The 25,764-nt window shown below is 53.0% G+C and overlaps 1 protein-coding gene across 1 annotated transcript; it reads left to right on the top strand.

Annotated features, from left to right (window-relative positions):
• Positions 1-1,045: 1,045 nt before the first annotated feature.
• On the top strand, positions 1,046-25,482 carry FZR1 (fizzy and cell division cycle 20 related 1). The gene is made up of 14 exons (XM_071578297.1): positions 1,046-1,135; positions 12,536-12,673; positions 13,045-13,170; positions 13,398-13,461; positions 14,221-14,348; positions 14,908-14,990; positions 15,403-15,586; positions 15,765-15,830; positions 16,266-16,368; positions 17,628-17,812; positions 19,043-19,276; positions 19,988-20,092; positions 21,328-21,420; positions 22,531-25,482. Exons 2-14 carry the CDS (start codon positions 12,605-12,607, stop codon positions 22,570-22,572), a joined length of 1,482 nt encoding a protein of 493 aa, XP_071434398.1. The 5' UTR covers positions 1,046-1,135; positions 12,536-12,604; the 3' UTR covers positions 22,573-25,482.
• Positions 25,483-25,764: the final 282 nt, after the last annotated feature.

Below are 25,764 nucleotides of genomic sequence, written 5' to 3'. Positions count from 1 at the left end.
ATGGAAATGGGGGGCCATGGACCCTGCTCAGGATCATGGGGGGGGTCCCACACCAAGCCACGAACCCTGTGGGGGGGGACATGGGAGTCCCACACCCTCCTGGGGGGGCCTGGGCCACCTCCTCAGGACCCAGAGGGCCCCCCGGGGACCTGATGAACTCCCTTAAGGACCAAACAACCTTCCCCAGAGACCCCTCCAGGGACCAAGATGTGACAAGTACGAGTGTGATTCATGCCAGTAAAAACTAATGAGTTATTGGGGCTCCTATAGTGACATGGGAAAACACAAATGGCCAGCCAATTAAACAAAAATTCCAACTTACACCCCCATTGGGTTGGAAAAGACCTCCGAGATCATCAAGTCCAACCCTTGGTCCAACTCCAGTCCCTTTACCAGATCATGGCACTCAGTGCCACGGCCAAGCTCAGTTGAAAAACCTCCAGGGATGGGGAATCCACCCCCTCTCTGGGCAGCCCATTCCAATGCCTGAGCACTCTCTGTGGAATTTTGTTCTGATCTCCAAGGAGCACCCAGTGACCTGATGAGCCCCTCACAGGGACGAAGAGAACCCCCCTGAGCACAAAAGGATCCCTGCCAGAGACCCAAGGACCAGAGGGGGGTCTCTGGGACCAAGAGAACCCTCTTGAGGACCCAAGGACCTCCCTAGAGACCAACATAACTCCCACAAGGCCCCCAGGAGCCCCGAGGGCCCCCCAGGGACCACGAGAACCCCCCTGAGGGCAAGAGGATTCCCCCCGGAGACCCAAGGAGCCCCCCCGGGGACCTAATGAGCCCCTCCGGGGACCAAGGGAACCCCCCCTGATGACGCAAACATACTCGCGGGGCCCCAGAACGCCTCCCCCAGAGCCCCCAGGACCCCGTGAGGCTCCGGGGGCCCCTCAGGGAGCGGCGGCCCCGGGACCGGGGGGGGGTCACACCCCGAGCCCCGGCCGTGACGTCACGACGGCGGCGGTGACGTCACCGGGGCGTTGCCATGGCGCCGCGCGGGCTCGAGGCGGGGCGCGCTCCCGTCGTGCCCCGCGCGGGGGCGCCGCCATGTTGCGCAGCGGCGGGCGCTGAGGGAGGAGGCGGAGCGGAGCGGCGGGGCCGGGCCCGGGCACCGGCACCGGGGCAGGTACGGCCGGGACATTCCCGCGGAGGCAGGGGGGGCTGCGTCACGCTGGACCCTCTGCCTTCCCCCGTCGGCACGGGGGCCTGTAGGCCGCGGCGGGGCCGGGCCGGGCCGGGCCGGGCGGGGCTGGGCGGGGCGGGGTTGGGCTGGGGCGGCCGCGGCGCGGAGCCCGGCTGGGGGTTCCTTCCTGCTTTCCTTTACGCTCCTTCTCTCCTTTCCTTAACGCTCCTTCTCTCCTTTCCTTTACGCTCCTTCTCTCCTTTCCTTTACGCTCCTTCTCTCCTTTCCTCCGTCTTTTCCCCTCGTGCCCCCGTCCCCGCTCGCACTCCGGTCACCGAACAGCCCCGCAGGCCGCTTCTCTTTCCCGGCCGTTCGTGACAAACCCCAGGAAGCGGCCGCTGTTTGTCGCCCGTCGCGGCTCGCTGTCGACCCTGTCGGGATGGGCCGGTGAGCCCCCAACGCTCCGGTGTGTTTGGTAACGGGCACTCCCGCACCTGCAGGGCCGGCGGGAGGGTCGCAGTGTCACCCCTGCCCCCTGTCCGTGTGTCCTGAGCCGCCCGGAGGGGCACGGAGGGCCCGAGCCTGGCTCAGCGTGACCTCCTGGAGCCAGAGATCAAAGTGATAACGCGGGTGGTAGAGGTGATTTTCTTTTTGTGGTGTGGCCTTTGTGCCGCTGCCCGGCAGTTCTTTAGGGATAAACTTTGCCCAGCAGTCCCTTGTTTGGGTGCAGCACCAGCTGATGTGCCCCTGCCCACCCTGGGGCTCGGGGGTCTGTGTGGAGCTCCTTGTTGCTGTGTCTTTCATTGGTGTGTTTTTAACGTCTTGTTGGTGTTTTGTCTGCAGGATTTGTATGCACTGTCAGAACTTGAGCTCTTAAAACCCTGAGCTGAGCATCGTCTGGGTGGTGAGAGGGCTCTGCTGGGGCAGGGGGGCTGTTGGTTCACGGGAGTCACCTCGGGCAGGTTGTTGTGTTGGTGGTGTGGAGGATTGTTTGCCCTGGGTCTGTAGTGCTCCTGAAGATGTTGTGCCTGTTTCTCTGTGAGTGCTGATGCTTCCTGAGGGTGTTCAGTGATGCCACCCCAGGATTTTGTGCTGAAGGGTCTTCAGAGAGCAGCCCCACTGGGGGCAACAAAATCTCGTTGTGAGGGTGGGCAGGCCCTGGCACAGGTTGGGCAGAGCAGCCGTGGCTGCCCCATCCCTGGGAGTGTCCAAGGCCAGGCTGGACAGGGCTTGGAGCAGCCTGGGCTGGTGGGAAGTGTCCCTGCCCATGGCAGGGGTGGAGTGAGATGGGTTTTTAAGGTCCCTTCCAACCCAAACCAGTCTGGGATGCCATGACTCCATGATCTTGTGTTAAAGACTGAGTTTGATTTCTTTATGATTATAATTAATGCAGGAGCAGAATTTTCCAGGGCTGTTGTCTGAGGCTGGGGTGTTTTCTAAATTCTGTGACTTTATTTCATGGATTGACCGGGGGCACTGTTGCATTTTCAGCAGCTGAAGTGTTCTGATGAAGCAGAGTTTTGAATGCCTGACCTTTCAGTAAAGCTCTGAGGGGGCTGGGGGGGATTTTTAATCTTTGCTTTTAGTGCTCTAACTTTTCCTTTAGTGGAAGCCTTGTCAGAGCTTTTGTCTCGAGCTGCTGCTTTCAGCTGTCTGTGCTCCACCTGGAAATGTCAGTCAGTCTGGCAGCTGTATCCTGTGGATTCTGGAGTTTGAAGGGAAACTGAATTGTATTAAAGTCGGTAGTTTCATGACAAACTGCCGTGCTGAGACAGAGCATAGAAACTGCTAAACACAAACAAGAAGCCCTGCAGGTCCTGTGAGATGTTACAAAGTGCAGACTGCAGCCTTTGCTTGTCCTTCTCTCTGCTCTTGAGTCGGTCCTCTCGTCCTCTTGGTGTGCAGTGACCTGTCCCCAACCTGCAGAGTGCCCTGGTGGCCCAGGGGCCAGTGAGGAAGGGCATTGCCAGCAGGTCTGGGCTCCTCAGGACAGGAGGGATGTGGAGCTCCTGGAGCAGGTCCAGGGGAGGCTGCAGAGATGCTGAAGGGCTGGAACAGCTCTGGGAGCAGGAAAGGCTGAGGGAGCTGGGGCTGTTCAGCCTCCAGAGGGGACACTGAGAGGGACCTGCCCATGTCTGTCAGTGCCTGCAGGGAGGGGACAGAGCACGGACCAGGCTCTGCTGGGGGTGCCCAGCTATGGCACAGGAGGAACAGGCAGGAACTGATGCCCAGGAAGGTGAGGAAGAGCTTCTTTGCTGTGCAGTGACTGAGCACTGAACAGAGACTAGAGAGGGTGTGGAGGCTCCTCACTGGAGATATTCCAGATCTGTCTGGACACAATCCCGTGCCATGTGGTCTGGGATGATTCTGCTGGAGCAGGGAGTGGGTTCACATGACCCTCTATGGTCCCTTCCAACCTGACCCATCTGTGAGAGACTTTGGGATGTGCAGGGGATTAGTGGAGTCACCATCCCTGCAAGGGTTTAACAGGAGTGTGGATGTGGCACTTGGGGACGTGGGTTAGTGGTGGCCTTGGCCATGCTGGGGCAATGGCTGCACTTAGAGAGTCCTTTTCCAGCCTGAATGACTCTGTGATTTTATGCAGAACAATTAAATGTCTTTAGGTGATCACCAAAATGGGTTCCATCATGTGCTGGTTGATGAGCAGCTGAGAGCAGAACCTGCGTTTCTCCTTTTGAGCTTGTCCAAAACGTGTTTATGTCGGGAGAGGCGCCCACAGGTGACAATGGGAACAGAAGTGCTGTGGCTGAACTTGCCCTTTGTGGACCCAGTGACTGCCAGGAGCTCCAGGAGTCCGAGGGGAGATCCAGGGGCCAGGCACTGTGGAGGGAACAGGGATGGATTTGATCCCTCTCCACCTCGTGAATCAGGAAGGGGAGCAGCATCCAGGAGCACCCGTTTGGCTCAGGTCGTGTCCTGGTCTGAGGAGAAGATGAAAGCAGAAGTCTGTGAGGTTCATGTATGTCCCCCCCTTTGCCAGGGAGGAAATCACCTCGAGGAAATCCCCCAGCCCCTTCCCACGTGCAGGAATTGTCCTCCAGCAGCTGTAGAAGGGCTGAGGTTCCGCGGTGCTCTGTCCGTTGGCAAATGGGAGCAGCAGAACTTGCTGAGCGCTCGGGGTTTCACAAGCCCAACCTGCCAGAGCTGAGCCTGCCCTTCCCCTTCCCCCCGCGCTCAGCGCTGTCCCCAAGGCTGGTGACAGCCAGCACGGCACGGGGTGCAGGTGCTGCTTCACCTCCTGCCTCTGCCAAAAACTGCCTGTCTCTAAAACCGGAGTGTTTCAGGTGCTGCCTCTTGTTTGTTTTTCTTTTGTGCCAGATAACCCTCTTATCGGAATTGCTGTTAATTAGGGGCCTTTTGGCCCCCAGGCAGGAGGTGCCCCTGAGGTGACCCCGGGGGTTGTTTCGTTTCCCAGTGCAAGGCTGGAGAGTTTGTCTTCATTTTGGATTCCCTGGGAACAGGCATGGCCCTCTTATTTATGGAGCAGCACGACAGAAAGGTGAAATAATCACTACCTGCAGACAATGAAAAAAGGTTTAATGGTGGTGATTTGCTGAGAAATCCCCTGCTGAGTGCGGGCCTGCCTGGATAAACCCTGCCTGCAGTGGGATGTGTGTGGAATGAAAACGTCACCTGTGAAGACACAGTAACAAAGCTACAATTCTCCTGACTTACTGCGAGTGGCTGAGGCAAATTTGGAACTTCCTTAGCAAAGGCCGTGGCTGCTGCTGGGTACAGTGGCTGAGGGGCTGGTGGCTCTGACCTCTGTAATCCATCACTTGTGTTTGAATTTCAGTGGAACGGTTGAAAATATCCTGGTTTTTTGGAAAACAAATTTGACTGTTGGCTTCCCTTCTTTTCCTTCAGCTGTGGAGAGAAGTGGGATTTAGGAAGAACATCTGTGCTGAAAGCAATAATGAAACCTGAAGCATCATCCATGTGGGAGGCAGCAAGAAGAGTGTTCCTGGGGGGCTTTCTGGAGAGTTCCCTCAGAGCAGGGCTTGTGTCTGAGGGCAGCCGTTTTGTGTAAGAAACTCTTTGTGGAAAACCTGGCCTTTTAATGGTGTACAGAGAAGATTTATTAGATATTAGGAAAGAATTCTTGGCTGTGAGGGTGGGCAGGCCCTGGCACAGGGTGCCCAGAGCAGCTGTGGCTGCCCCATCCCTGGGAGTGTCCCAGGCCAGGTTGGATCAAGGGAGCAGCCTGGGCTGGTGGAAGGTGTCCCTGCCCATGGCAGGGGGTGGAGTGAGATGGGCTTTAAGGTCCCTTCCAACCCAAACCATTCTGTGATTAGTGGAGAGGCTGTTTATCTTCGGTAAAGGCATTTCCAAGGACAGAGATTTGCTGTTTCCTGAAGGTCTCACAGCGCTGGCACGTGACATTCCAGGCCACAGACAGAGCTCTGTGGCAGGAGCGCCCTGTCCTGGCTCCCTCAGCCTTCCTGCAGCCTCGGGCAGCAGTGCCTGGAATGTTTGTGGTTTGCTGCTCAGAGTTCCTCTGTCATCGTGGTAGGACTCTGCATTGCTTTGGATTGGTGGACATGAAGCCTTTCCAAAGCCTCTGGAGGTGTCTTGGAGAGCTTTGGGAAGTCTTGGAGCTTCTCTGTGAGCACAGGTGGAGGTGCAGAAAGTCAAACTCTTGTCACCAGCAGCCTGGAGTCAGTTGGGCCCGTGCCTGTGAGGAAGGGGGGATATTTTCTGACTGTTAGAACAACAGAATCACAGAATGGATTGGGTTGGAAAAGACCTCCGAGATCATCAAGTCCAGCCCTTGGTCCAACTTCAGTCCCTTTACCAGATCATGGCACTCAGTGCCACAGCCAAGCTCAGGTTAAAAACCTCCAGGGATGGGGAATCCACCCCCTCTCTGGGCAGCCCATTCCAATCCCTGAGCACTCTCTCTGCAAAGAATTTCTTTCTGATCTCCAACTTCAATTTCCCCTGGCAGAGCTTGAGCCCATCGTGCCCCCTTTAGGAAGGGAAGGTGTTTCCTGCCATGGGAGGTGAGAGGAGGCACAGGTGGATCCTTGTGCATCCTGCTGGTCTCCCAGGCTTAGTGTGGAGCTGCAGCATCCCTGGCTCCTGTGAGGGGGAGTGCAGCAGGAGATGCAGGGAGTGTCTTGGCTCTGCTCTTGGGCCACCCTGCCTCCAAATCCAGCTGGAGTTTAGTTTGTGCCTATTGCTGGTCACTAAAAATTGGCACGTTTGGAGCAGGGGCTTTGGAGGCTCATCAGTGCTTAAAGAGGTGTGTGAGCTCCCTGGGCAGGACGTGCTTGTTGGCAGGAAAACATGGCTTGGAAAGGCAGAAAAGCATGGAATTTTGCAGCACCTCCAGTGCAGAGCAGTCACTTCCAGCTTAGCCTCTGGAATGCCCTCAGAGGGGTGATGCTCTTGCAGCAATCCAGCACCTTGGTGTTTTGGTGGAGTGTTGAATCCTCACTCAGAGTGTGAGGACCGAGGGTGCATCCGACAGCACAACACTGCAGGAATTTTGCTGCTGCCGTTGGTCTGATCTCTAGTACAGAGCTGTGAACAGGCAAGGCAACAAAGGTTGTATTTTGTTTTGAAATGAAGCTTTATCTGCTTCTGTTGCACAGGGGTGACTTTTGTCAACGGCTGATCTTATAAATGCTTTTCATACTAATCAAAAGTAAATCAAAAGTTACATCCTTCTAGCTTTAAAAAAGTAAATATTGGTAAAACATAAGGCTCTGGCTTTTTCACCTGCTGCTGCTTTGAAAGGAGGCCTGTTCCTGCACAGGCTTGTTTGATTGGTGTAAGATATAAACTTGTTCCTCTGGGTTAAATGTGGAAAAGTTTTGCTTCAGCTTGGCCACGTGCAGCGTGTCCTGCTCCTCGTTGGTGGCTGCTCTGTAGTCTGAAGTATCACACAGCTAAAATCCTTTGGTTTAGCTTTGGTTTGCTTTGGTTTTTTTCTTCCTTCCCCCTTACAACTTGTTCAAGAGTCTGTAAAAGAGAAGAATCTCTAACTGGAAATACTCCTGCAATACTCCAGGTTGAGGGGGAGGTGATTCTTGCTAACCCATGTGAAAACATCAGCCCTTTGGGGCCAGGCCAGGGGTTTGTGTGTAGTGGTCAGTGAGGGCTGGAGCTCCAGGGATGGAGGAACTGCCACTTCTGCTGCCAGCTGAGGGCTGTACCTTATTTATTTGCAAGTGTTGTGGTTGATTTTAAATAAATCATTAAAAGATGAAAACTTTGGCTTGGGGAAGCAGGACATGTGGGTTTGATTTCAAACGGGCTGCTCATGACTTCAAGGACTAAGTACTTATGTACTTTTTCACTTGGTAAATGGTGGGGCTCTTCCAGAGAGCTTGGAAATACTCAGCACCTGAACAATGACGTGTTTTTACCTTAAAGGCTGAGCCATTAACTACAGGCCCAAGGAGCAGTCAGCATTTCTAGGTTTGGGTAGTTCAGCATTTCTAGGTTTGGGTAGTTCAGCATTTCTAGGTTTGGGTAGTCTCTTGCTGGCTCTAAATTTGGGGTCTGTTTGGGGCTTGTTAGTAAAAAAAAGCTCCAGGCAACCTTTTTCAGACTTGAGATTCTTCAAAGTAAAGCATCAACATAACATGAATGATATTTGAATTACCAAGGCATCATCTACTCCCTTTGGGCCTGTATAAATTAGGAAATACATTCAGCTCTACATGTAAATTTATCCTGCCTTTGGTGTTCTGAGTCTTTCAGTTTCATCAGCACCTCTTCTGTTTTACACTTACCAGCCAAATGCTTCCCAGTTTTAAGAACACCACAAACAGTTTCTGGAATAAAAAGGGTCAGGGATCACACAGCTCCTGCTCTGCTGAAGCAGAACATGAACTGACAGAGCCAGCACAACCTGCATCTCCCCCAGCTTCAGTCAGTGCTGGGGAATCCAAACAGGTCCGACCTGCCTCAAACCACAGGAATGGTTTTCCAAGATAAGTGCCCTCAGTTCCCTGCCAGCCCCGGCATTCTGCAGGCTGGCTTATTAAAAACACATCCATTCCAAGGAGAAACATTCCTGTATTTGAATACTTGAAGGCTGGGTCAATAAAAAGAACAAAAGGCACTTTGTTCAGCACCATAACTCTGCCTAAAGTATTGTTCTTGAAGCAATGGGCTGTGAAACAATCCAGCCTGTTCAGAGACAGGACAGAAGGTGCATGAAGAAAATAAAGTCAGAATACAAATTCTTCCTAGGAATCCAAAAGCTTCCACCAACTGCACCTTTCTTCTCCAAGCATAAGCTGCATAATTAGTAACAAAATACCGTACAAAAATAATATCTCCTTGAGATCTTTCATTTCTTCAATTTAAAGAGAACTTCTAGCCCACATATCCCAGTCACAGAATCAAAGAATCACTGAGGTTGGAAAAAACCTTTAGGATCAAACCAAACTGTTCCCCCAGCACTGCCAAGACCACCACTAAAGCATGAGCCCAAGTGCCACGTGGTTTTTGAGCACTCCAGGGATGGCAACTCCACCACTGCCCTGTGCAGGCTGTGCCAGATCTGGACAGCCCTTTCCATGAAGAAATTTCCCTTAATATCTGGCATAATCCTGCCCTGGCACAACTCAGGGCCATTTCCTCTTGTCCTTTCCCTGTTCCCTGGAGCAGAGCCCGACCCCCACCGGATTGCCCCCTCCTGGCAGGGAGTTTGGGAGAGCCAGAAGGTCCCCCCTGAGCCTCCTTTTCTCCAGGCTGAGCCCCCCCAGCTTCCTCAGCCACTCCTGCTGCTCCAGCCCCTTCCCCAGCTCCGTTCCCTTCCCTGGTCACTCCAGCCCCTCAGTGTCTTTCTTGTCATGAGGGGCCCAGAGCTGTCCCCAGGATTTGAGGTGTGCCCTTGGCAGTGCCCAGCACAGGGGGACAGTGCTGGCCACGCTGTGGCTGGTACAAGGCCTGTGCCCTTGGCCTTGCCCTCATGGGCACACCTGGCTCGTGTTCAGCCACTGCCAACCAGCTCCCACAGGCCCTTCCTCTTTCTCTTGCTTTGTGGGGAATCCATTCACTTCTCACAGACAAATGTAGAGCTGCAAGAGCTGCCCACAGGTGCTGCCTCTTCCTTGGGCCTGTGGCACAGGGTTTAAGGTAAACACATGTCATTATTCAGGTGCTGAACATTCACTCTGTGTTCTGCCTCTGCAGCGTCTCTGCCGGGCACTCTGTGCTGCGTTTGAGTGGAAGTTGTAGTTGAAATTTGGGCAGATGGGAACTCAAAAGCTCGAGAAGCAAATGTGTTTCAGATGCAGAATTTAAAATGTCTCTTTGCTGTGTAACTGGATGTGGATCTCAGGAATTCTGTGCTGAGCCATTCTGGGAGGACACTTCAATGTGTGGTGTTCCCCAGATGATCACGCTCCTGTGTGGGTTCTGCAGGCTGAGCTCGTGGTGTTGAAACAACAACATCCTAAAAAAAGAAAAGGGAGGGAGCACTTTGTTGAGCTGTTTGGTTTGAGACACACATTTGGTAGCTCGTGGGTCGATGACAGTGGTGAGGGAGAATGTTTGACATGGCACGCACTAATCGTGATTTTTTAACCTCCTTTATTAATAGCATCAGACCTTCCTGACTTTTCACTCCAATAATGCTGATTCTGACTCTTTGCTTCATTTGGTGGAAGCTGATTACTGTTAAATTTAGGAGCTTTCTCCAGTTTTGCCTCTGAAAGAACATATGGGAGAAATGTATTAACAAGCTTGGGGAGGAGGTGGCTGAGGTGAACAGGTGTGCTCAGAACCAGCTTGGCTCTGTCTCCTTCAGGGCTGCTCCTGCAAAAGTGTTGGCATGCTTAACAGCAGGGAAGAAAAGCATTTCAGCATTGGTAAGAAGTCCAAGTTTCAGTACTGACAAATGGCTTAGATCACAGAAACACAGAATCTCCTGAGTTGAAAGGGACCACAAGGACCATCCTGGCCCTGCACAGACACCCCAACAATCCCACCCTGTCCTATTGTCCAAACACTCCTGGAGCTCTGGCAGCCTTGGGGCTGCCCTGGGGAGCCTGGTCAGTGCCCACCACCCTCTGGGGGAAGAACCTTTCCCTGAGATCCATCCCAACCCCCTGGCACAGCTCCAGCCGTTCCCTGGGTCCTGTCCCTGGTCCCAGAGCAGAGCTCAGGGCCTGCCCCTCCACCTCCCCTTGGGAGGAGCTGCAGCCCCCGAGGAGTCTCCCCTCAGTGTCCTCTGTCCCAGCTGCACAAGCCCAGTGCCCTCAGCTGCTCCTCAGACCCTTCCCCATCTCTGGGTCCCTCCTTTGGACACTCCAACAGCTTCAGATCCTTCTTACATTGTGGCCCCCAAGCTGCCCCAGCATTTGAGGTGATGCCGCCCCAGCTCAGAGCAGAGCAGGACAATCCCCTCCCTCACCCAGCCAGCGATGCTGGGCCTGATGCCCCCCAGGACACGATGGCCCTTTGGGCTGCCAGAACACTCTGCTGACTGATACCCAACTTGTCAGTGACCAGGACCCCCAGGTCCCTTCCTGTGGTGCTGCTCTCCAGCCTCTCATTTCCCATCTGTCCAGGCATCCGGGGATGCTCCAGCCCAGGAGCAGGATCCAGCACTTGCCCTTGTTAAATGTCACATTGTTGGGGATTGCCCAACCCTCATATTTGTCAGGGTCTCTGTTTGGGGCCTCTCTCTCCTTGAGGTGTCAGCATCTCCTCTCATTTTGGTGTCCTTAGCAATTCCACTCGGGACCTTCCAGTCCTTTATCCAAGTCACCTATGACGACATTCAAGAAGACTGGCCCTAAGATTGGAGCCCTGTGGAACCCCACTGGTGCCTGGTCACCAGCCTGATGTCACCCCATTTTCTGTAACCCTTTGAAGTAGGAGGTCCCCAGCTCTGCAGGCTGCAGGACAGCTGCAGTGCACGGTGTGTGTGCTTTGTCTTGTTTTCAGGCTGATTTCAAAGGGTACTCAAACACTTCACCAGGTCTTGCTGAATTGCAGCATGTGCTGCTGGCCCTCTGAGCTTGGTAACTTGCCCCTAGTTTTGAAGAACAAACCCTAGGTAGGTTTTTGGTTCCTGGAGGTCACCTCTTGGCAGCAGGTCGTGCTGGTGGCAGGAGGGGGCAGGAGGCAGTGCCTGGCAGGCCCTGAGTGTGGCACTGCAGCTGCTCCCTGGGCAGCCTCCTCCCACCACGGCCTTTGTGTGTTTTGCCTCCTGCATTTGGCCACAAGTTTGTATCTCCAGGCGACTCCATTCCCACAGCCGGGACTGCAGCCAGATGCCATAAATGTTTATGCAATAACAGGCATGAAAATCCCTCTAGTTCTGCTCAGCTTCCAGGTGCCTGTATGTTGTGGGGATTTGCTTGTGTCAGATTCCACCTTTCCCTTTGGACACGTTTATCTTGGGTTGAAAGACCAACCTGGCCTGTCTCTTCTGGTGTTTGTGTTTTTGTGCCCATGTCAGCTGTGGATAAAGCACGAGGTGTGTGAGGGGCGAGGTGGGGCCCTGAAATTGCTGCTCTCTGCCCTCGGGGTTCAGGGAGGGCTGTGACTTTGTATCCTCACACCAGTGTCAGCTCATTTATTTTTTATTGATACACATTGTCGTTTAGCTGTCAAATCTCAGCTATGAAGCAGCCCTGTCCTTAATTGTATGCTTACAATGTATGCTTAAAAAATGTTAATATTGCTTACAGATCGTGTAGCTGTGAGTGAGCTTTGTGCCAGCCAGGAGGAGTATTTGGGACATCATGGACCTCAGATGTGGAATGTTCATGGGGGCTGCCTCATCCCTCGCTGTGTGTTCCTGCAGTGGGGGGTGTTAGAAGTCTGAAGTGCTTCTGTTATGGCTGAGACCACACCACCCTCAGCACGGCTGCCCCTGGCCTGCCGTGTGGGACAGGCTTGAAAGAATCCTGGAATGCTTTGGATTGGGAGGGCCCTTTACAGTTCCTCCAGCTGCACCCCTCTCCCACCAGCCCAGCGTGCTCCAAGCCCCGTCCAACCTGGCTTTGGACACTTCCAGGGATGGGGCAGCCACAGCTGCTCTGGGCAACCTGTGCCAGGGCCTGGACAGGACAGGCTGTGGATGCCTGGAATTCCCTTGCCTGTGTCCCGGAGCCTCGACAGGCTGTGCTGCTGCAGGCCCTGGGGTGCTCCCTGCTCCAGGTGTGGTGGGACCTGCTGAGGTCCTGTCAGACACACAGTGCTGGTGCCTGCACACGAGTCAGCAGCCAAGGGCAGTGACAGAGCATGGGGCTGCTGAGGAAAGTGGTTTTGGTATCACGTTGGTATCAGTGCTTGCTCTGGATAAGAAAAGTGGTCTCAAGTTCAAAGAACAGTCTTAGGAAACTCTGAAGAGGCTGTTTCTGTACATAAAGTGTAACATTTTGGTGTTTCTCTCCCATCTGTCTGCAGATTAATTACTGCTTGGACTTTGCAAACATAAATTCCTGAGACTACTGGTCTCCCCAACCACTTCCCACCATGGACCAGGACTATGAGAGGCGTCTCCTACGCCAAATCAACATACAGAATGAGAACACAATGCCTTGTGTGAGTACAGATGGGCTCAGGCTGACTGTTACAGTATTGGCTGTCTTGCCTGTGACTGTTTTCCTTGAGCTTTTGAAAGACCTGGGACCTCTTCAAAGGAAACCACAGTCTTTTGTTGGGCTGTGAGCAGGTGTGAGTTCCTGAGCTGTTCTACAAATACCCAAATAACTTGACTTCAAGAAAACTTTTGAGTATATAACCCCAGTTCAGTTGCAAAAAGGAGTGGAGGTATTTTTGTGGAGCTCAGTAATGCCTTTTTACTGTGTAATCTCAGTAACTACATGTGTAACCTAAGAAATTGAAAGCTAATAAACAAAGCAACTGCAGGGCTTGAAAAGAGTGAGTCCAATGTCTTTTATTCTTTAATTCAGGTAGCAGAGATGAGAAGAACCCTGACACCTTCCAATTCTCCAATGTCTTCTCCCAGTAAGCACGGTGACAGATTCATTCCCTCGAGAGCTGGGGCCAACTGGAGCATCAACTTCCACAGAATAAATGTAAGTTTTGAACCCTTCCCCTGCAGCTCACCCTTGGAACTGCAGAAATGGTGCCTTTTGTTTGGCTGGCATGATTGCTCTGCATACCTTCTGCACCTTCTGCTGCCTCAGGAGGGTTCCTCTGAGTGTGTGTCCTCAAAGCCTGTGCTCCAGGAGCCTTCTGGATTTGCTATTTTGCCATATATCCTGAGGTTTCTGTGTGATGATGGCATGTTTCTCCATTTCAGGAAAATGAAAAATCACCAAGCCAAAACAGAAAAGCAAAGGATGCCACATCAGACAATGGCAAAGGTGAGAGTCCCCATCTACTGCTTGGGCCATGTCCAGAGCTCTTACTGCAAACCATGGGGAGTTTGGAAATTAGGGCCAGTCTGGCACTTTCATCCTTATGCCAAAACTCGTGCTGGTGTTTTTGGAAATGCCCATGTCATGAGTGAATACCAGCTCTCTGCTTCTGACAAGCATCTGGGAGTCAAGAGGCTGTTTGTATCCCTGGATTTATTGTGCCAGGGTAGCACCTTCCTGCTGGAGGGAAAGGAGGGAAAGCTTGCTGTTAATCTTGGTTCTAAGTCGGGGGCCCAGGCTTATTAAGAGGCTCTCTGAGTGTACAAGTCATGGAATGGTTTGGGTTGAGTGACTTTAAACCTCATCTTATTCCACCCCCTGCCATGGGCAGGGACACCTCCCACCAGCCCAGGCTGCTCCAAGCCCTGTCCAACCTGGCCTTGGACACTCCAAGGGATGGGGCAGCCACAGCTGCTCTGGGCAACCTGTGCCAGGGCCTGCCCACCCTCAGAGGGAAGAATTTTCTTCCAATATCCCATCTAACCCTGCCCTCTGGCAGTGGGAAGCCATTCCCTGTGTCCTGTCCCTCCAGGCTTTGTCCCAGGTACCTCTCCAGCTCTTCTGGAGCCCCTTTAGGCACCAGAAGGGGCTCTAAGTTTTCCCTGGAGCCTTCTCCTCTCCAGGTCAGACAGACACGATCTTGACCCTCCCTGCAGAGCTGTTGCTGCGCTCAGCTCTCTGCTCAGTGCTCATTTGGATTCACAGATGGCCTGGCCTACTCTGCCCTGCTGAAGAATGAACTCTTGGGAGCAGGGATCGAGAAGGTGCAGGACCCTCAGACGGAGGACAGGAGGCTGCAGCCATCCACCCCAGAGAAGAAATCTCTCTTCACTGTAAGTGGGGGCTGCACTGTGTGTCACAGGAACAGAACACACAGCTCTGCTGGGCTGCTTGGGAAGTGAGTTGGTGTTGGGGCTTGGCCGAGATAAGATGTTGATACAAATTTGGTGGCTGCAAAGAGCACCTGAGTGTGCAGAAAGCAGTGTGCCTCCTCTGTGTGTGCTGGCAGGAAGGCTGAGTGGGGCCAGGCTTTTTGGACAGTGTGGTGAATCACCAAATCAGGCTTTTGGACTTCAGTGGAGATGATGAGATTAGCTCAGTTGGTTAAAACTTGGTTGTAACAATGCCAAGGTCATGGGTTCAATCACCTGTGTGGGCCATTGACTTAAGAGTTGGACTCGATGATCCTTGTGGGTCCCTTCCAACTCAGAATAGTCTGTGATTCTGTGATGGGGGCTGTACAGCTTTGGAGCACTTGGGAAGGGGCAGAACTGAAAACTCTGGGCAGTGTGACTGGGTGTTAGAGATAAGTTGGTGCCAGGCACCAGTGCACCTTGGGTGTGATGCCTCGGGCGTGCCCAGGTCCTTACGAGGTGTGTTTTCTTTGTGCAGTACTCGCTAAGCACAAAACGCTCCAGCCCCGATGATGGCAACGAGGTCTCACCCTATTCCCTGTCTCCTGTCAGCAACAAAAGGTAACGCTGATCCTCTACAGACTGAGAAGGGAGGGGCTGGGACAGAGAATTCAGTGAGTTTCTGTAGGGCTTTTGTCTGAGGCACCCAAAATTGCAATGTGAACTAGGTTTGGAAATCTGGAGACATAATCAATAGGGACAGTTGAATTCTAAGAATTTCTGCAGGTGCCCAACCTGCCTATGTGCTTAACATGTCTGGGACAACTCTCAGTAATCAGTTTACCTTTTTGCTCTCTGATCCTTCATAGAAGCAGAACCTAATACCTTCCAGTCTTACTGCTGGGAGGAATTGTGCAGCCTGTGTGTCCCTGCATTTTTATAGCAATGCTGCAAAGAGTGATACACCTGTGCCTCCCATCTGCTGTGGTGTGCAGGATCCTGTAGTTGTTTTTCTATCTGCTTTTGTAAACAGTCAGAAGCTGCTAAGATCACCTCGAAAACCAACTCGGAAGATCTCCAAGATTCCTTTCAAAGTGCTGGATGCCCCAGAGCTGCAGGACGATTTCTACCTGAACCTGGTGGACTGGTCCTCTCTTAACGTCCTCAGCGTTGGCCTTGGGACTTGTGTTTACCTGTGGAGTGCTTGTACAAGTCAGGTAAATGGTCATCACTGTTGCTGTAGGGCTTTTCCAGCCTTCCAGAGCTATGGATTGTGCTGTGTGAGGGGTTCAGCACTTATCATACTCTGTCCCAAACAAGGCACTGGTTTGTGAGACAGCCAGCAGTGCTGTGTGACAGAACCACGTTTCTTACCCCTTTCTGTCCTCTCTGAAGGTAACCCGGCTGTGTGACCTCTCTGTGGAAGGAGATTCCGTGACATCCGTGGGCTGGTCAGAGCGGGTCAGTATGGCACTGTCAGCAGGGACAGCTGAGACTCTTGTCACTTGGACACTGTGATTAATAGCTGTGATTAACTCCTTGCCTTATTTTCCTGAATTCCCCAAGCTCCCTGTGTACATCACCAATCAGATGTGTTTTCCTGTCAATGCTGTTTTTCTCTGCTTAAAGAGAAGGGTTAGAAGACAATCTCTTGTATCTAGAAGTTCTCAAGGCTGAGAGGAGTGGGAGGGAGAAAGAGCTGGTTTGCTTCTCCAGCTCTTGACAGTAAAATGTTAAATATATTTCAGCCAGGCTGCTTGGGCCTCTCAGTAGGGAAAAACATGTAAGATGGAAGAACTCTGGATGCTTTTCATCTCGTGGGATTTATCTCAAGTCTTTTCCTCATCTTCCAGCTTGTTTTCTGACTGTACTGATCCTGGCTCTCTGTTTGTCCAGGGGAACTTGGTGGCCGTTGGCACTCACAAGGGCTTTGTACAGATCTGGGATGCAGCTGCAGGAAAGAAGCTCTCCATGCTGGAGGGGCACACAGCCAGAGTCGGTAAGGAGAGGGGAGGCAGAGGTTTCACAGGGGTCCTTCCTTCCTGGTTTAACTTTGTGAGCCAGGGATCTGCTGGAAATAAAAATACTTGGAGTACAAGGGTTGATATTTATCCCCTGCTGTGTCTTAAGCAGTCTTGAAACTATTACAATCCCATAACAATGGTGTTCTGATGTGGGTGTGATGGTGGTTGGATGTTGCAGCAGGTGTTTCCTCTGTGTCTGAGGCATTTTGGGTTTGGTTACAACATCCTTTCACTGCCTCTGGCTTCCGGTTTCAGCCTTGCAGGCAGCTTCTCACTGAGATTTCCAGTTCCCTTTTTCAGAGTGCACTGTTGGGTTTTTTTTGCTCAGAGATGTTGTAAATCTGAACTCTGGGGTGAGATTTGGGAAATTTCAGGCACCTTGTGAGATCTGTCCCTGTGCTTTACTGCACTGTGCAATGGGGTTGGTGATACCTGCTGTCAGACTGTGCAGCTGAATCTTCCTTTGTGCACAGATCTAGGACTGGATGTAAGGGAGGGCTGTAACCACTGGTTTGGGGCAGGATTTCATTTGGTTTGGGAGGGGTTTTTTAACCCTTGGCAGTTGTGGTGGCTGCATTCTGCTTACTTGCTCCTGCAGGGCTTGAAAGGTTGGGCTTGGTATTGTGTCCAGCAGGGCCAGGGCAGTGACTGTCCCCCTGTGCTGGGCACTGCTGAGGCCACATCTCAAATCCTGGGGACAGTTCTGGGCCCCTCATGACAGGAAAGACATTGAGAGGCTGGAGTGTGACCAGGGAAGGAAATAAAGCTGGGAAAGGTTCTGGAGCATCAGGAGTGGCTGAAGGAGCTGGGGGGGCTCAGCCTGGAGAAAAGGAGGCTCAGGGGAGACCTTCTTGCTCTCTCAAAGTCCCTGACAGGAGGGTGGAATCAGATGGGGGTCGGGCCCTGCTCCCAGGGAACAAGGGACAGGACAAGAAGAAACAACCTCAAGTTGTGCCAGGAGATGTTCAGGTTGAATATTAGGGAAATTTCTTTATGGAAAGGGCTGTGCAGCCCTGCCACAGGCTGCACAGGGCAGTGGTGGAGTTGCCATCCCTGGAGTGTTCAAACAATATGTGGATGTGGCACTTGGGGACACAGTTTAGTGGTGAACATGGTGGTGGTGGTGGTGTTTCATTGACAGCTGGACCTGATGATCTGAAAGGTCTTTTCCAGCCTCAGGGACCCTGTGATTCCATGACTCCCACAACACTTTGGGGCTGTGCTCCCGTTGCAGGTGCCCTGGCGTGGAACGCGGACCAGCTCTCCTCGGGCAGCCGGGACAGGATGATCCTGCAGCGGGACATCCGCACCCCGCCCCTGCAGTCCGAGCGGCGCCTGCAGGGACACAGGCAGGAGGTCTGTGGGCTCAAGTGGTCCACGGACCACCAGCTCCTGGCCTCTGGAGGGAATGATAATAAGGTACAGTCACATGCAATGTCAGATCCCCTTTCCATTTAGGGCAAGGGGAAATGGTCTCAAGTTGCACCAAGGGAGGTTCAAGTTGGGAAGATTTCTTCACTGAAAGAGGGGTTAAGCATCAGGACAGGCTGCCTGGAGCAGTGGTGGAGTCACTGTCCCTGGAAATGTTCAAAAATGCGTGGATGTGGCACTTTGCCATATGGTTTAGTGGGCATGGTGGCATTAGGTTAAAGGTTGAACTTTACCTTAGAGGTCTTTTCCAGCCCTAGTCGTTCTGTGATTCTTTAAGAGTGTTGGACCTCTGAAAGGGGTTTTTGTTTTGATTGTTGGACTGTGACCAACATAAGTCATGCTAAGCTTCTACTCAGTCTTCTCCTCCTAATAAAATTAAAAAGGCAAATTTAATTTTGCTTCTGTACTTGGCTAATTAAATCTCTAGCTTGAGTCAGGGGGTTGAGTTCAGTAAAGCCACTGCTAAGCTGCCCTTCCTGACTTTGTTCAGGCAGTCAGTGTATGGTCACGTTTGTTGCAGTAATGTTTGTGTGCAGAAGGAACCTGAAGCAGAGCTCTGTGGGTTCTTCTACCTGTAGCACAGGCTTGTAGCTCACTGAGCACCATATGGGAGAAGCATCTGTCACAGAGAAGCAGTGTTGCGAGCCCTTTGGAGTGGGTTGCTAGGTAGGGAGTGTGCCCAGTGCCTGTGTGACAGCATGGTTGGACCGAGTTCCTCCTTCCCAAAATAACTCCTAATGAACTGAGCAGATTTCTAGATGTGTTCTGGGATGATACACTCAGAAAGACAAGGGAAGGGTCTGAGGTCCCAGTCAGTGATGCTGCCTTTGACTTCATCTGCTTTCCTTAGGGACTGTTCCTGACTTATGGCCCAGGGCTAGAATCCCTACTCAGCTGAGTGCAGTGGCTGGGTGGGACTGGCACAGGGTGCCCGGAGCACCTGTGGCTGCTGAATCCCTGGAAATGCTGGACAGGGCTCAGAGCAACCTGGTCTACTGAAAGGTGTCCCTGCCTATTGCACGGGGTTGGAATGAGATGGGATTTAAGGTCCATTCCAATCCAAACCATCCTGTGAGTGTGTGAAGTGCAGAGTGAAGCTGTGCGTGCCTGGGCAGAGCTGTGGGAAATCAGTTTGTTTCCCAACTGCCATCGTGGCTTGTGGGTGTTGCGGACACATGACTGAGGCACAGGTTTGATCACGCCTCTCCTCTCTGCCAGCTCCTCGTCTGGAATCACTCCAGCCTGAGCCCTGTCCAACAATACACGGAGCATCTGGCAGCAGTCAAAGCCATCGCCTGGTCCCCACACCAGCACGGGCTGCTGGCCTCGGGCGGGGGCACAGCCGACCGCTGCATCCGCTTCTGGAACACGCTCACGGGGCAGCCCCTGCAGTGCATCGACACGGGGTCCCAGGTGTGCAACCTGGCCTGGTCCAAACACGCCAACGAGCTGGTGAGTTTTCCCTGTGCTTCTGCTGAGCTGTCCCATGTTGTGCAGTGTGGCTGAACACCAGCCAGGTGTGCCCATATGGGCAAGAAGGCCAAAGGCACCTGGCTTGTACCAGCCACAGTGTGGCCAGTAGACCAGAGCAGTGACTGTCCCCCTGTGCTGGGCACTGCTGAGACACCACCTCAAATCCTGGGGTCAGTTCTGGGCCCCTCATGACATGAAAGACATGGAGGGGCTGGAGGGTGTCCACAGAAGGGAACAGAGCTGGGGAAGGGTCTGGTGCACCAGGAGTGGCTGAAGGAGCTGGTGGGGCTCATCCTGGAGTAAAGGAAGCTCAGGGGGGTCCTTCTTGCTCTCCCAAACTCCCTGACAGGAGAGTGGAACCAGATGGGGGTCAGACTCTGCTCCTAGGGAGCAAGGGACAAGACAAGAGGAAACTGCCTCAAGTTGTGCCAGGGGAGGTTTAGGTTGGATATCGGGGAGAACATTTTCACAGAAAGGGCTGTGCAGCCCTGGCACAGGCTTTGCAGGGCAGTGTTGGAGTCACCATCCCCGGAGTGTTCAAAAAATGTGTGGAAGCGGCACTTGGGGACATGGATTAGTGGAGAACATGGTGGTGGTGCTGAGCTGATGGTTGGATTTGATCCTAAAGGTATTTTCCAACCTTAAATGATTCCATGGTTCTGTGATGCATGTTTCCCTCTCCCCTTTCAGGTTAGCACTCATGGATACTCACAGAACCAGATCCTTGTCTGGAAATACCCCTCGTTAACTCAAGTAGCAAAGCTCACGGGGCACTCCTACCGAGTCCTGTATCTGGTGAGTGATGGCCACGTCTCTCTAGGTACTCACCTGACTGCAGGTGTGCTGAGATGGACCCACAGCAGCAGTGCCAGTGGCACCATAAGCTGCCTGGTGTCTGTGTGAGGATGTAAACACTGCCCATAAGCAGTGGAAAATGCTCTGTGGCTGCTTTCTGTGCCTGCAAGGGATGCTTTGATTTGCTATTAGGGAAATGTGAGGCTTTGTTAATGATAGCTGAGCCTGCCAAACTCTTCAGAGGAAATGTCTGAGCTTTTCTGTGAGAAAACTCTTTTGAGCCTGGAGAAGAGGAAGCTCCAGAGAAAGCTTAGAACCCATTCCAGTGCCTAAAGGGGCTCCAGGCGTGCTGAAGAGAGACTTAGGACAAGGGCCTGGAGGGACAGGACAAGGGGGAATGGCTTCCCACTGCCAGAGGGCAGGTCTAGATTAGATATTAGTTAAAAATTCATCCCTGTGAGAGTGGGCAGGCCCTGGCACAGGCTGGGCAGAGAAGCTGTGGCTGCCCCATCCCTGGAAGTGTCCAAGGCCAGGTTGAACAGCTCTTGGAGCACCCTGGGCTGGTGGGAGGTGTCACTGCCCATGGAAAGGGGGTGGGACGAGGTGAGCTTTAAGGTCTCTTCCAACCCAGACCATTCTGGGATTCCATGACTCTGTGAAACACAAGCATTTCTCCTTGTCCCCTGAAGACTTTCACACCTTTTCACTGGAGACTGTCAGCAGGGGAAGAATTTGCTGCTTTCAGCCCTCCCAGTTTGTCACTAAACATTTGGTGCAGATAATCCTCACCGATCTCATACCTGCTCTCTTACTGTTACTTTGGGCTTTCAGCAGTTCACAGCAGAGCTGACAAATCCTGAAGCTGTTTTGGGAGGTGGATTCCAGTGTGAGAGACCAATACAGCCAGCAAATCCAGTCATGTCACACTTCCTCCCTTAAGGCATGTTGATAATCATGGGAAGAATAGCCTCAGTTACACATGGCTTGGATTTCTTAACACAAGAACCCTTTCCATGATAGTCCCTCCTTGTGTTCCATGGCTGCACCAGTAAAGTGCAAGTGCCCAAATTGCACCTGAGGCTGGATGAGGCACGTGGGAGCAGAGGTAGTTGTTTGACTTGTCACTGCCAGCCAAGTAGGAAGGAGAGTTAAATCTCTCCCCTGCATTCCAATGGAGATTTGTTTTCAGCCTCAAAAGTGTGGCAGATGGTAAAAGGTTGTTGTCTTGGCTGCAGGCGATGTCCCCTGACGGGGAGGCCATTGTCACAGGAGCTGGGGACGAGACCCTGCGCTTCTGGAACGTCTTCAGCAAAACTCGCTCGACAAAGGTAAGGCCGCGCTGTGGGGGCAGCTGCTGGGGGGCAGCTCAGGCACCTGGCTCTGCTCTGCTGCCTTCCCTCTGATCCCTCCACTGTGTCCTGTAGATCAAGGGTTGGAGGCAGTGGAGGGTTAAACTTTGCTGAGATTTAATGGATTTGTCATCAGATAAAGTGAAAGGTTGCCCTGTGTGCCCAGGGCAGTGTGACAGAAAATCCCTGTCTGGGCTGGTCCAGGGCTGCTGAGCAGAGCAGCATTCCGGGGGCTCACCCTGAGTCCATCTTCCTGCTGGTGTCTGGCTGTGAACTGAGCCCTCAGGGCGTGACAGCAGGCTGGGGGACCTGGGGATGTTCAGTCTGGATAAGAGAAGGCTCTGGAGAGACCTTAGAACCCATTCCAGTGCCTAAAGGGGTTTCAGGAGAGCTGGAGAGGGACTCTGGACAAGGGTCTGGAGGGACAGGACAAGGGAGGATGGCTTCCTGCTGCCAGAGGGCAGGTCTAGATTAGGTATTTGGAAAAAACTCTTTCCTGTGAGGGTGGGCAGGCCCTGGCACAGGTTGCCCAGAGAAGCTGTGGCTGCCCCATCCCTGAAAGTGTCCAAGGCCAGGTGGGACAAGGCCTGGAGCAGCCTCGGCTAGTGAAGTGCCCCTGCCCATGGCAGGGGGTTTGAATGAGATGAGCTTTAAGGTCTCTTCCAAATCCAAACCGTTTGGTGCTTAGCCTCTGTCTCCTTACAAAACTGCTTAAAATGGGCTTGGATGGAAATGAGGTCATGGATGCTGCCAATGACAGTTCACCAGCACCAAGGGCAGGTTGCGCCCAGTGCTCCAAGAGCTTTTCTGGCAGAGGGATCTGGAGGATGGGGTTGGAGGCAGCTGGCACTGCTGCTGGGGGACACCCAGTTCTGCCTGCTCAGGGGTACAGCCACCTGCAGAACTGTGGGAATGGCACCCTTTCGTGCCATGGTCCTTGTTATCAGTTGGAAGAAACCCATGGGAATATTTATGGTGATGGACTTTGGATGTTGAGCTGGAATCATGCCCTGAGCTAGAGATACCTCAGCAGATTAAAAACAAACCAAGCCAAAGGCACATGGAGTGACAGCTGCTTTATCTTCTCAGGAATCTGTGTCTGTGCTCAACCTCTTCACCAGGATACGATAAACCCTCTCCCTGTGCCCCAGGAACCTACAGCCTGACATTCCAGGATCAGACCACTCCCTCGGTGTGCATGGACCCCTGGAGCCCACCGAGGGGACAGAGTGATGTGGGACTGGAGGAGGACCCAGCTCATTAAATATGTGCTTGTGACCCACACTGGGCAGTATTTGGGATGGGGTGGGGAGGGGAGGGAACTGCCAAAGGTTTGTGGATTCATCCTTCATAAAAGGAAACGGGTACAAGAGAAATGTTAACTCAGCATCCTCCAGCCCTCTGGACGTACTGGGGAGGACTTGTGTGACATGGACCTTTGAGACTGGATTGAGGCCATCCCCACTGCCCTGGTGTCCCTCCTGGGGAAGAGGAGCATATCCTTGCCAATGAAGGGAAGGGATTTGACATGCTGCTCTGGGTCCCTCTGTCCTCAAGTGACATCTCTGGAGGCAGGAGCCAGCCAGACTGGGCCAGTACTGCTGGTGCGAGGGGACACAGCGCCAGGCTGGGCATCGAAGGGCTTTGTTCATAGCCTGGCATCCCCATTCCAGGAAGAAACTGGAGAACTGCCTATTTTTCCTTTTCTTCTTTTTTTTCCCACCCAAACAGGTACTGTAGTACTTGACATTCCCATAAGACAGCTTGATTTTTGTGGCACACTTGACAGCTGCCTCTGAACAAATACATTTCGGGGCTCTAAACTTTGGAGGAGACTTGGAAAAGCTTTGCCTTCGAGGAAACAGATTCAGGAAGTTCTGCAGTTGTTGTTGCATGTTCTGGGCTGATCCTGTGAGTTACCAGAGAGGAGAAACAAGGACTTTATAAAAATAAAGAAACCCACCCAATCCCCCCGTGCATGTGGAGCTTCCCCTGGTGCCACTGGGCAAACACCTTGCTCCAGAGTCTCCCTGAGGCCAGAAGCAGTTGGGATGTGTTTGAGGCCAAAACAGCTCCTGAGGATCTCTCATTTTTGGGGTGAGCAGGGTCTCTTCTGGCTGGAAGGGGAGTTCTCCTAAAGCAAGGCTACAGTGTTGCTTTTCATTATCTCCAAGGGCCCTTCTGTTGGGTTTGGTGTGTAGTTTGGGGGTTTAGGTTGTGTGGGGTGAGAGTTCAGCTGGTGTTGGAGCTGAGGGGTGTGACACAAACACTCGTGTGTGTGTGTGTGTGTGTGTGGTGTTTTTAATTTAAGAGAAGCTGTGAGGCTGCACAGCCTGTGCTGTCTGACCTGTGCCTGTGCCTGCCCTGCCCTTTCCCAGCACTGCTTCCTGTTCCCATGTGGAATTCCCTGGCTGTGTATATAGACCTTGCCCTCTCTGTGTAAATTGCATAGGTAATGCTTTTCTCTCTTTGTTGGTTTTCCTCCCTTTCCTTCTTTTCCTAAACCCAGGCAATAGGAATAGGATTGCCTCTCCCTGGTACCACCGGCATCCCCTGGATGAGCCAAGGTGTTGGAAGGCTGGTGTAGCCTGTTCACTACAGCCTTGACCACACATGCCAATCCCACCAGTGCCTGGGTCAGGCTCTGTGTGTTGCCCCCATGTTGCAGCTACTAGGAGGCACTGGTGAGGAGCTGGTGTGCTGGGAACTCCCCACTCCATACAGCCTGGCAGCTCTGAGTCTCCCAGGCCCACAAGCCACTTGGTCATCTTAGTCTCACTTGCCACCATAATAGATTTTCCATGGAATTTCTGAAACACAGTTTAAACACAACTGCTTTAGTGTAGGTCTGGCTGTGGAATGTGGGGTTTGGCATGAAGTCTCCCCACCCAGCCTCTCTTGTGTTGCTTGTTGCATTCACAGTCACTTTTCCATGTCACTCTGGGTTAAGAGCATCCCAAAGCACCCAGGAAGTGTTAAATTGAGTCTGATCATCAAGTTGGGGAATGGGTTTGAAGCAAATGGCCACGTGCAGCAAGAGGTGGTCTGTAGTGGGTGTCATCACCGGGAGATGGGGCTGTGGGCTGTGCTGTGGATTTTCCTGTCTCTTGTGGATATTCCCCTGCCTATATCCCACTATGCAGACCCCCAGGACACACTGCTTTCTCCTGTGGGAGGGAGTAGTAGCATGGGATGGGGGCACACACGAGGCCTGAGCCTGGTTTGGGCCTGTTCTGGAGCAGGAGGGAGTTGGACTCCCAGCTGGACCACAGGGTGGCTGTGGTGGGGCTTCCCAGTGTTCCAGGGCTCCTGCACAGATTCCTTTGCCTCTCACCCCATGATGTGTGAGTGTCCTTAAGTAGTCTCAGGAGCTGCTGGGGGTGGGGGGCAGTTCCAGGTGGGCACTGCAGCCACTGCCCAGTGCTCCCAGCTGTGCCCCAGGATGCTGCAGGGTAGGGACACCCCCTCATCACTCTGTCCCCCACACTGTCCTCTCTTGCCAAGGTCTTTCCAAAACTATGTCTTGCTTCCACCTCTCACTTTGCTCTGTCTTGTGAGCAGGTTGGCTCATGGTGGCTTCTCTCAGTGTGCTTGGCAGGGAGGGCTGGTGATTCCCAGAGCAGGGCTGTTCTCTGCCCACATGTGTTGGACTCAGAGCACGGTGAGAGTGGGCTGCTCACCCTGACCTGGCTGTCAGAGCCTTCCCTGCCCTGCTCCAGCAGCTGGGGCAGGATGGAGTCCCAGTTGTGTCTGTGTGGAGGTGGGTGTGTGCGTGCCTGTGTCTCAAGGTGACACTGACACTGTCACTGGCTGAGGGTTCAATAGGGAGAAGGGCAGAGCTGAGGGTGGTGTGTCAGTGTGTGATCTGTGAGCACTGACCTGGGCACAGGGTTCTCCCAGAGCTGGTGACAGAGTGTGTAGCCTGGTGGCATTTTTGTATCCCAGGTGTCATATGGTGGGAAAAAAACCCATGGAGTGCTGTGTAACTTTTCCATGTAAAGCAATCGAACTGGCATTAAACAGGTTGTGAATTTATTGGGATTGGGCTCTGTGGCTCCACTTTGATTCTCCACAGTGAGGGGTGCAGTGAGTCCCTGGGTCTCCACAGCTGCCCCCAGTTCTGCAGGTACCAACTTCCTCGGCACAGCTCTCACCTGGGGTTTATTGCTCCCAGCTGCCCACTCCTGTTTGTTTTCCTGCTGCTGGGAAAGGGGAGAGGCACAGCACCCTCTGTCCCTGCGCAGCCTTATGCCTCTTGGCAGGGCAGGAAGAAGGAAAAGGGGCCTCTGCCCTGGTACAGCCCCTCATGGACCCCCCCTCAGT

The sequence above is a fragment of the Pithys albifrons genome, chromosome 27 (assembly GCF_047495875.1).
Source record: "Pithys albifrons albifrons isolate INPA30051 chromosome 27, PitAlb_v1, whole genome shotgun sequence".
NCBI classification, from domain to species: Eukaryota; Metazoa; Chordata; class Aves; order Passeriformes; family Thamnophilidae; genus Pithys; species Pithys albifrons.
Note: the sequence above shows the minus strand (reverse complement) of the source record. Positions and strands in the feature narration are given on the sequence as shown.

What these genes read in the sequence shown, in the direction of transcription:
- FZR1 (XM_071578297.1), top strand. Translation starts at nt 12,605, where the DNA reads ATGGACCAGGACTATGAGAGGCGTCTCCTACGCCAAATCAACATACAG. An exon ending in TCTCCTGTCAGCAACAAAAG is followed by an intron (nt 14,991 to 15,402) that starts GTAACGCTGATC and finishes TTTTGTAAACAG; the next exon opens with TCAGAAGCTGCTAAGATCAC. An exon ending in CCTACCGAGTCCTGTATCTG is followed by an intron (nt 20,093 to 21,327) that starts GTGAGTGATGGC and finishes TCTTGGCTGCAG; the next exon opens with GCGATGTCCCCTGACGGGGA.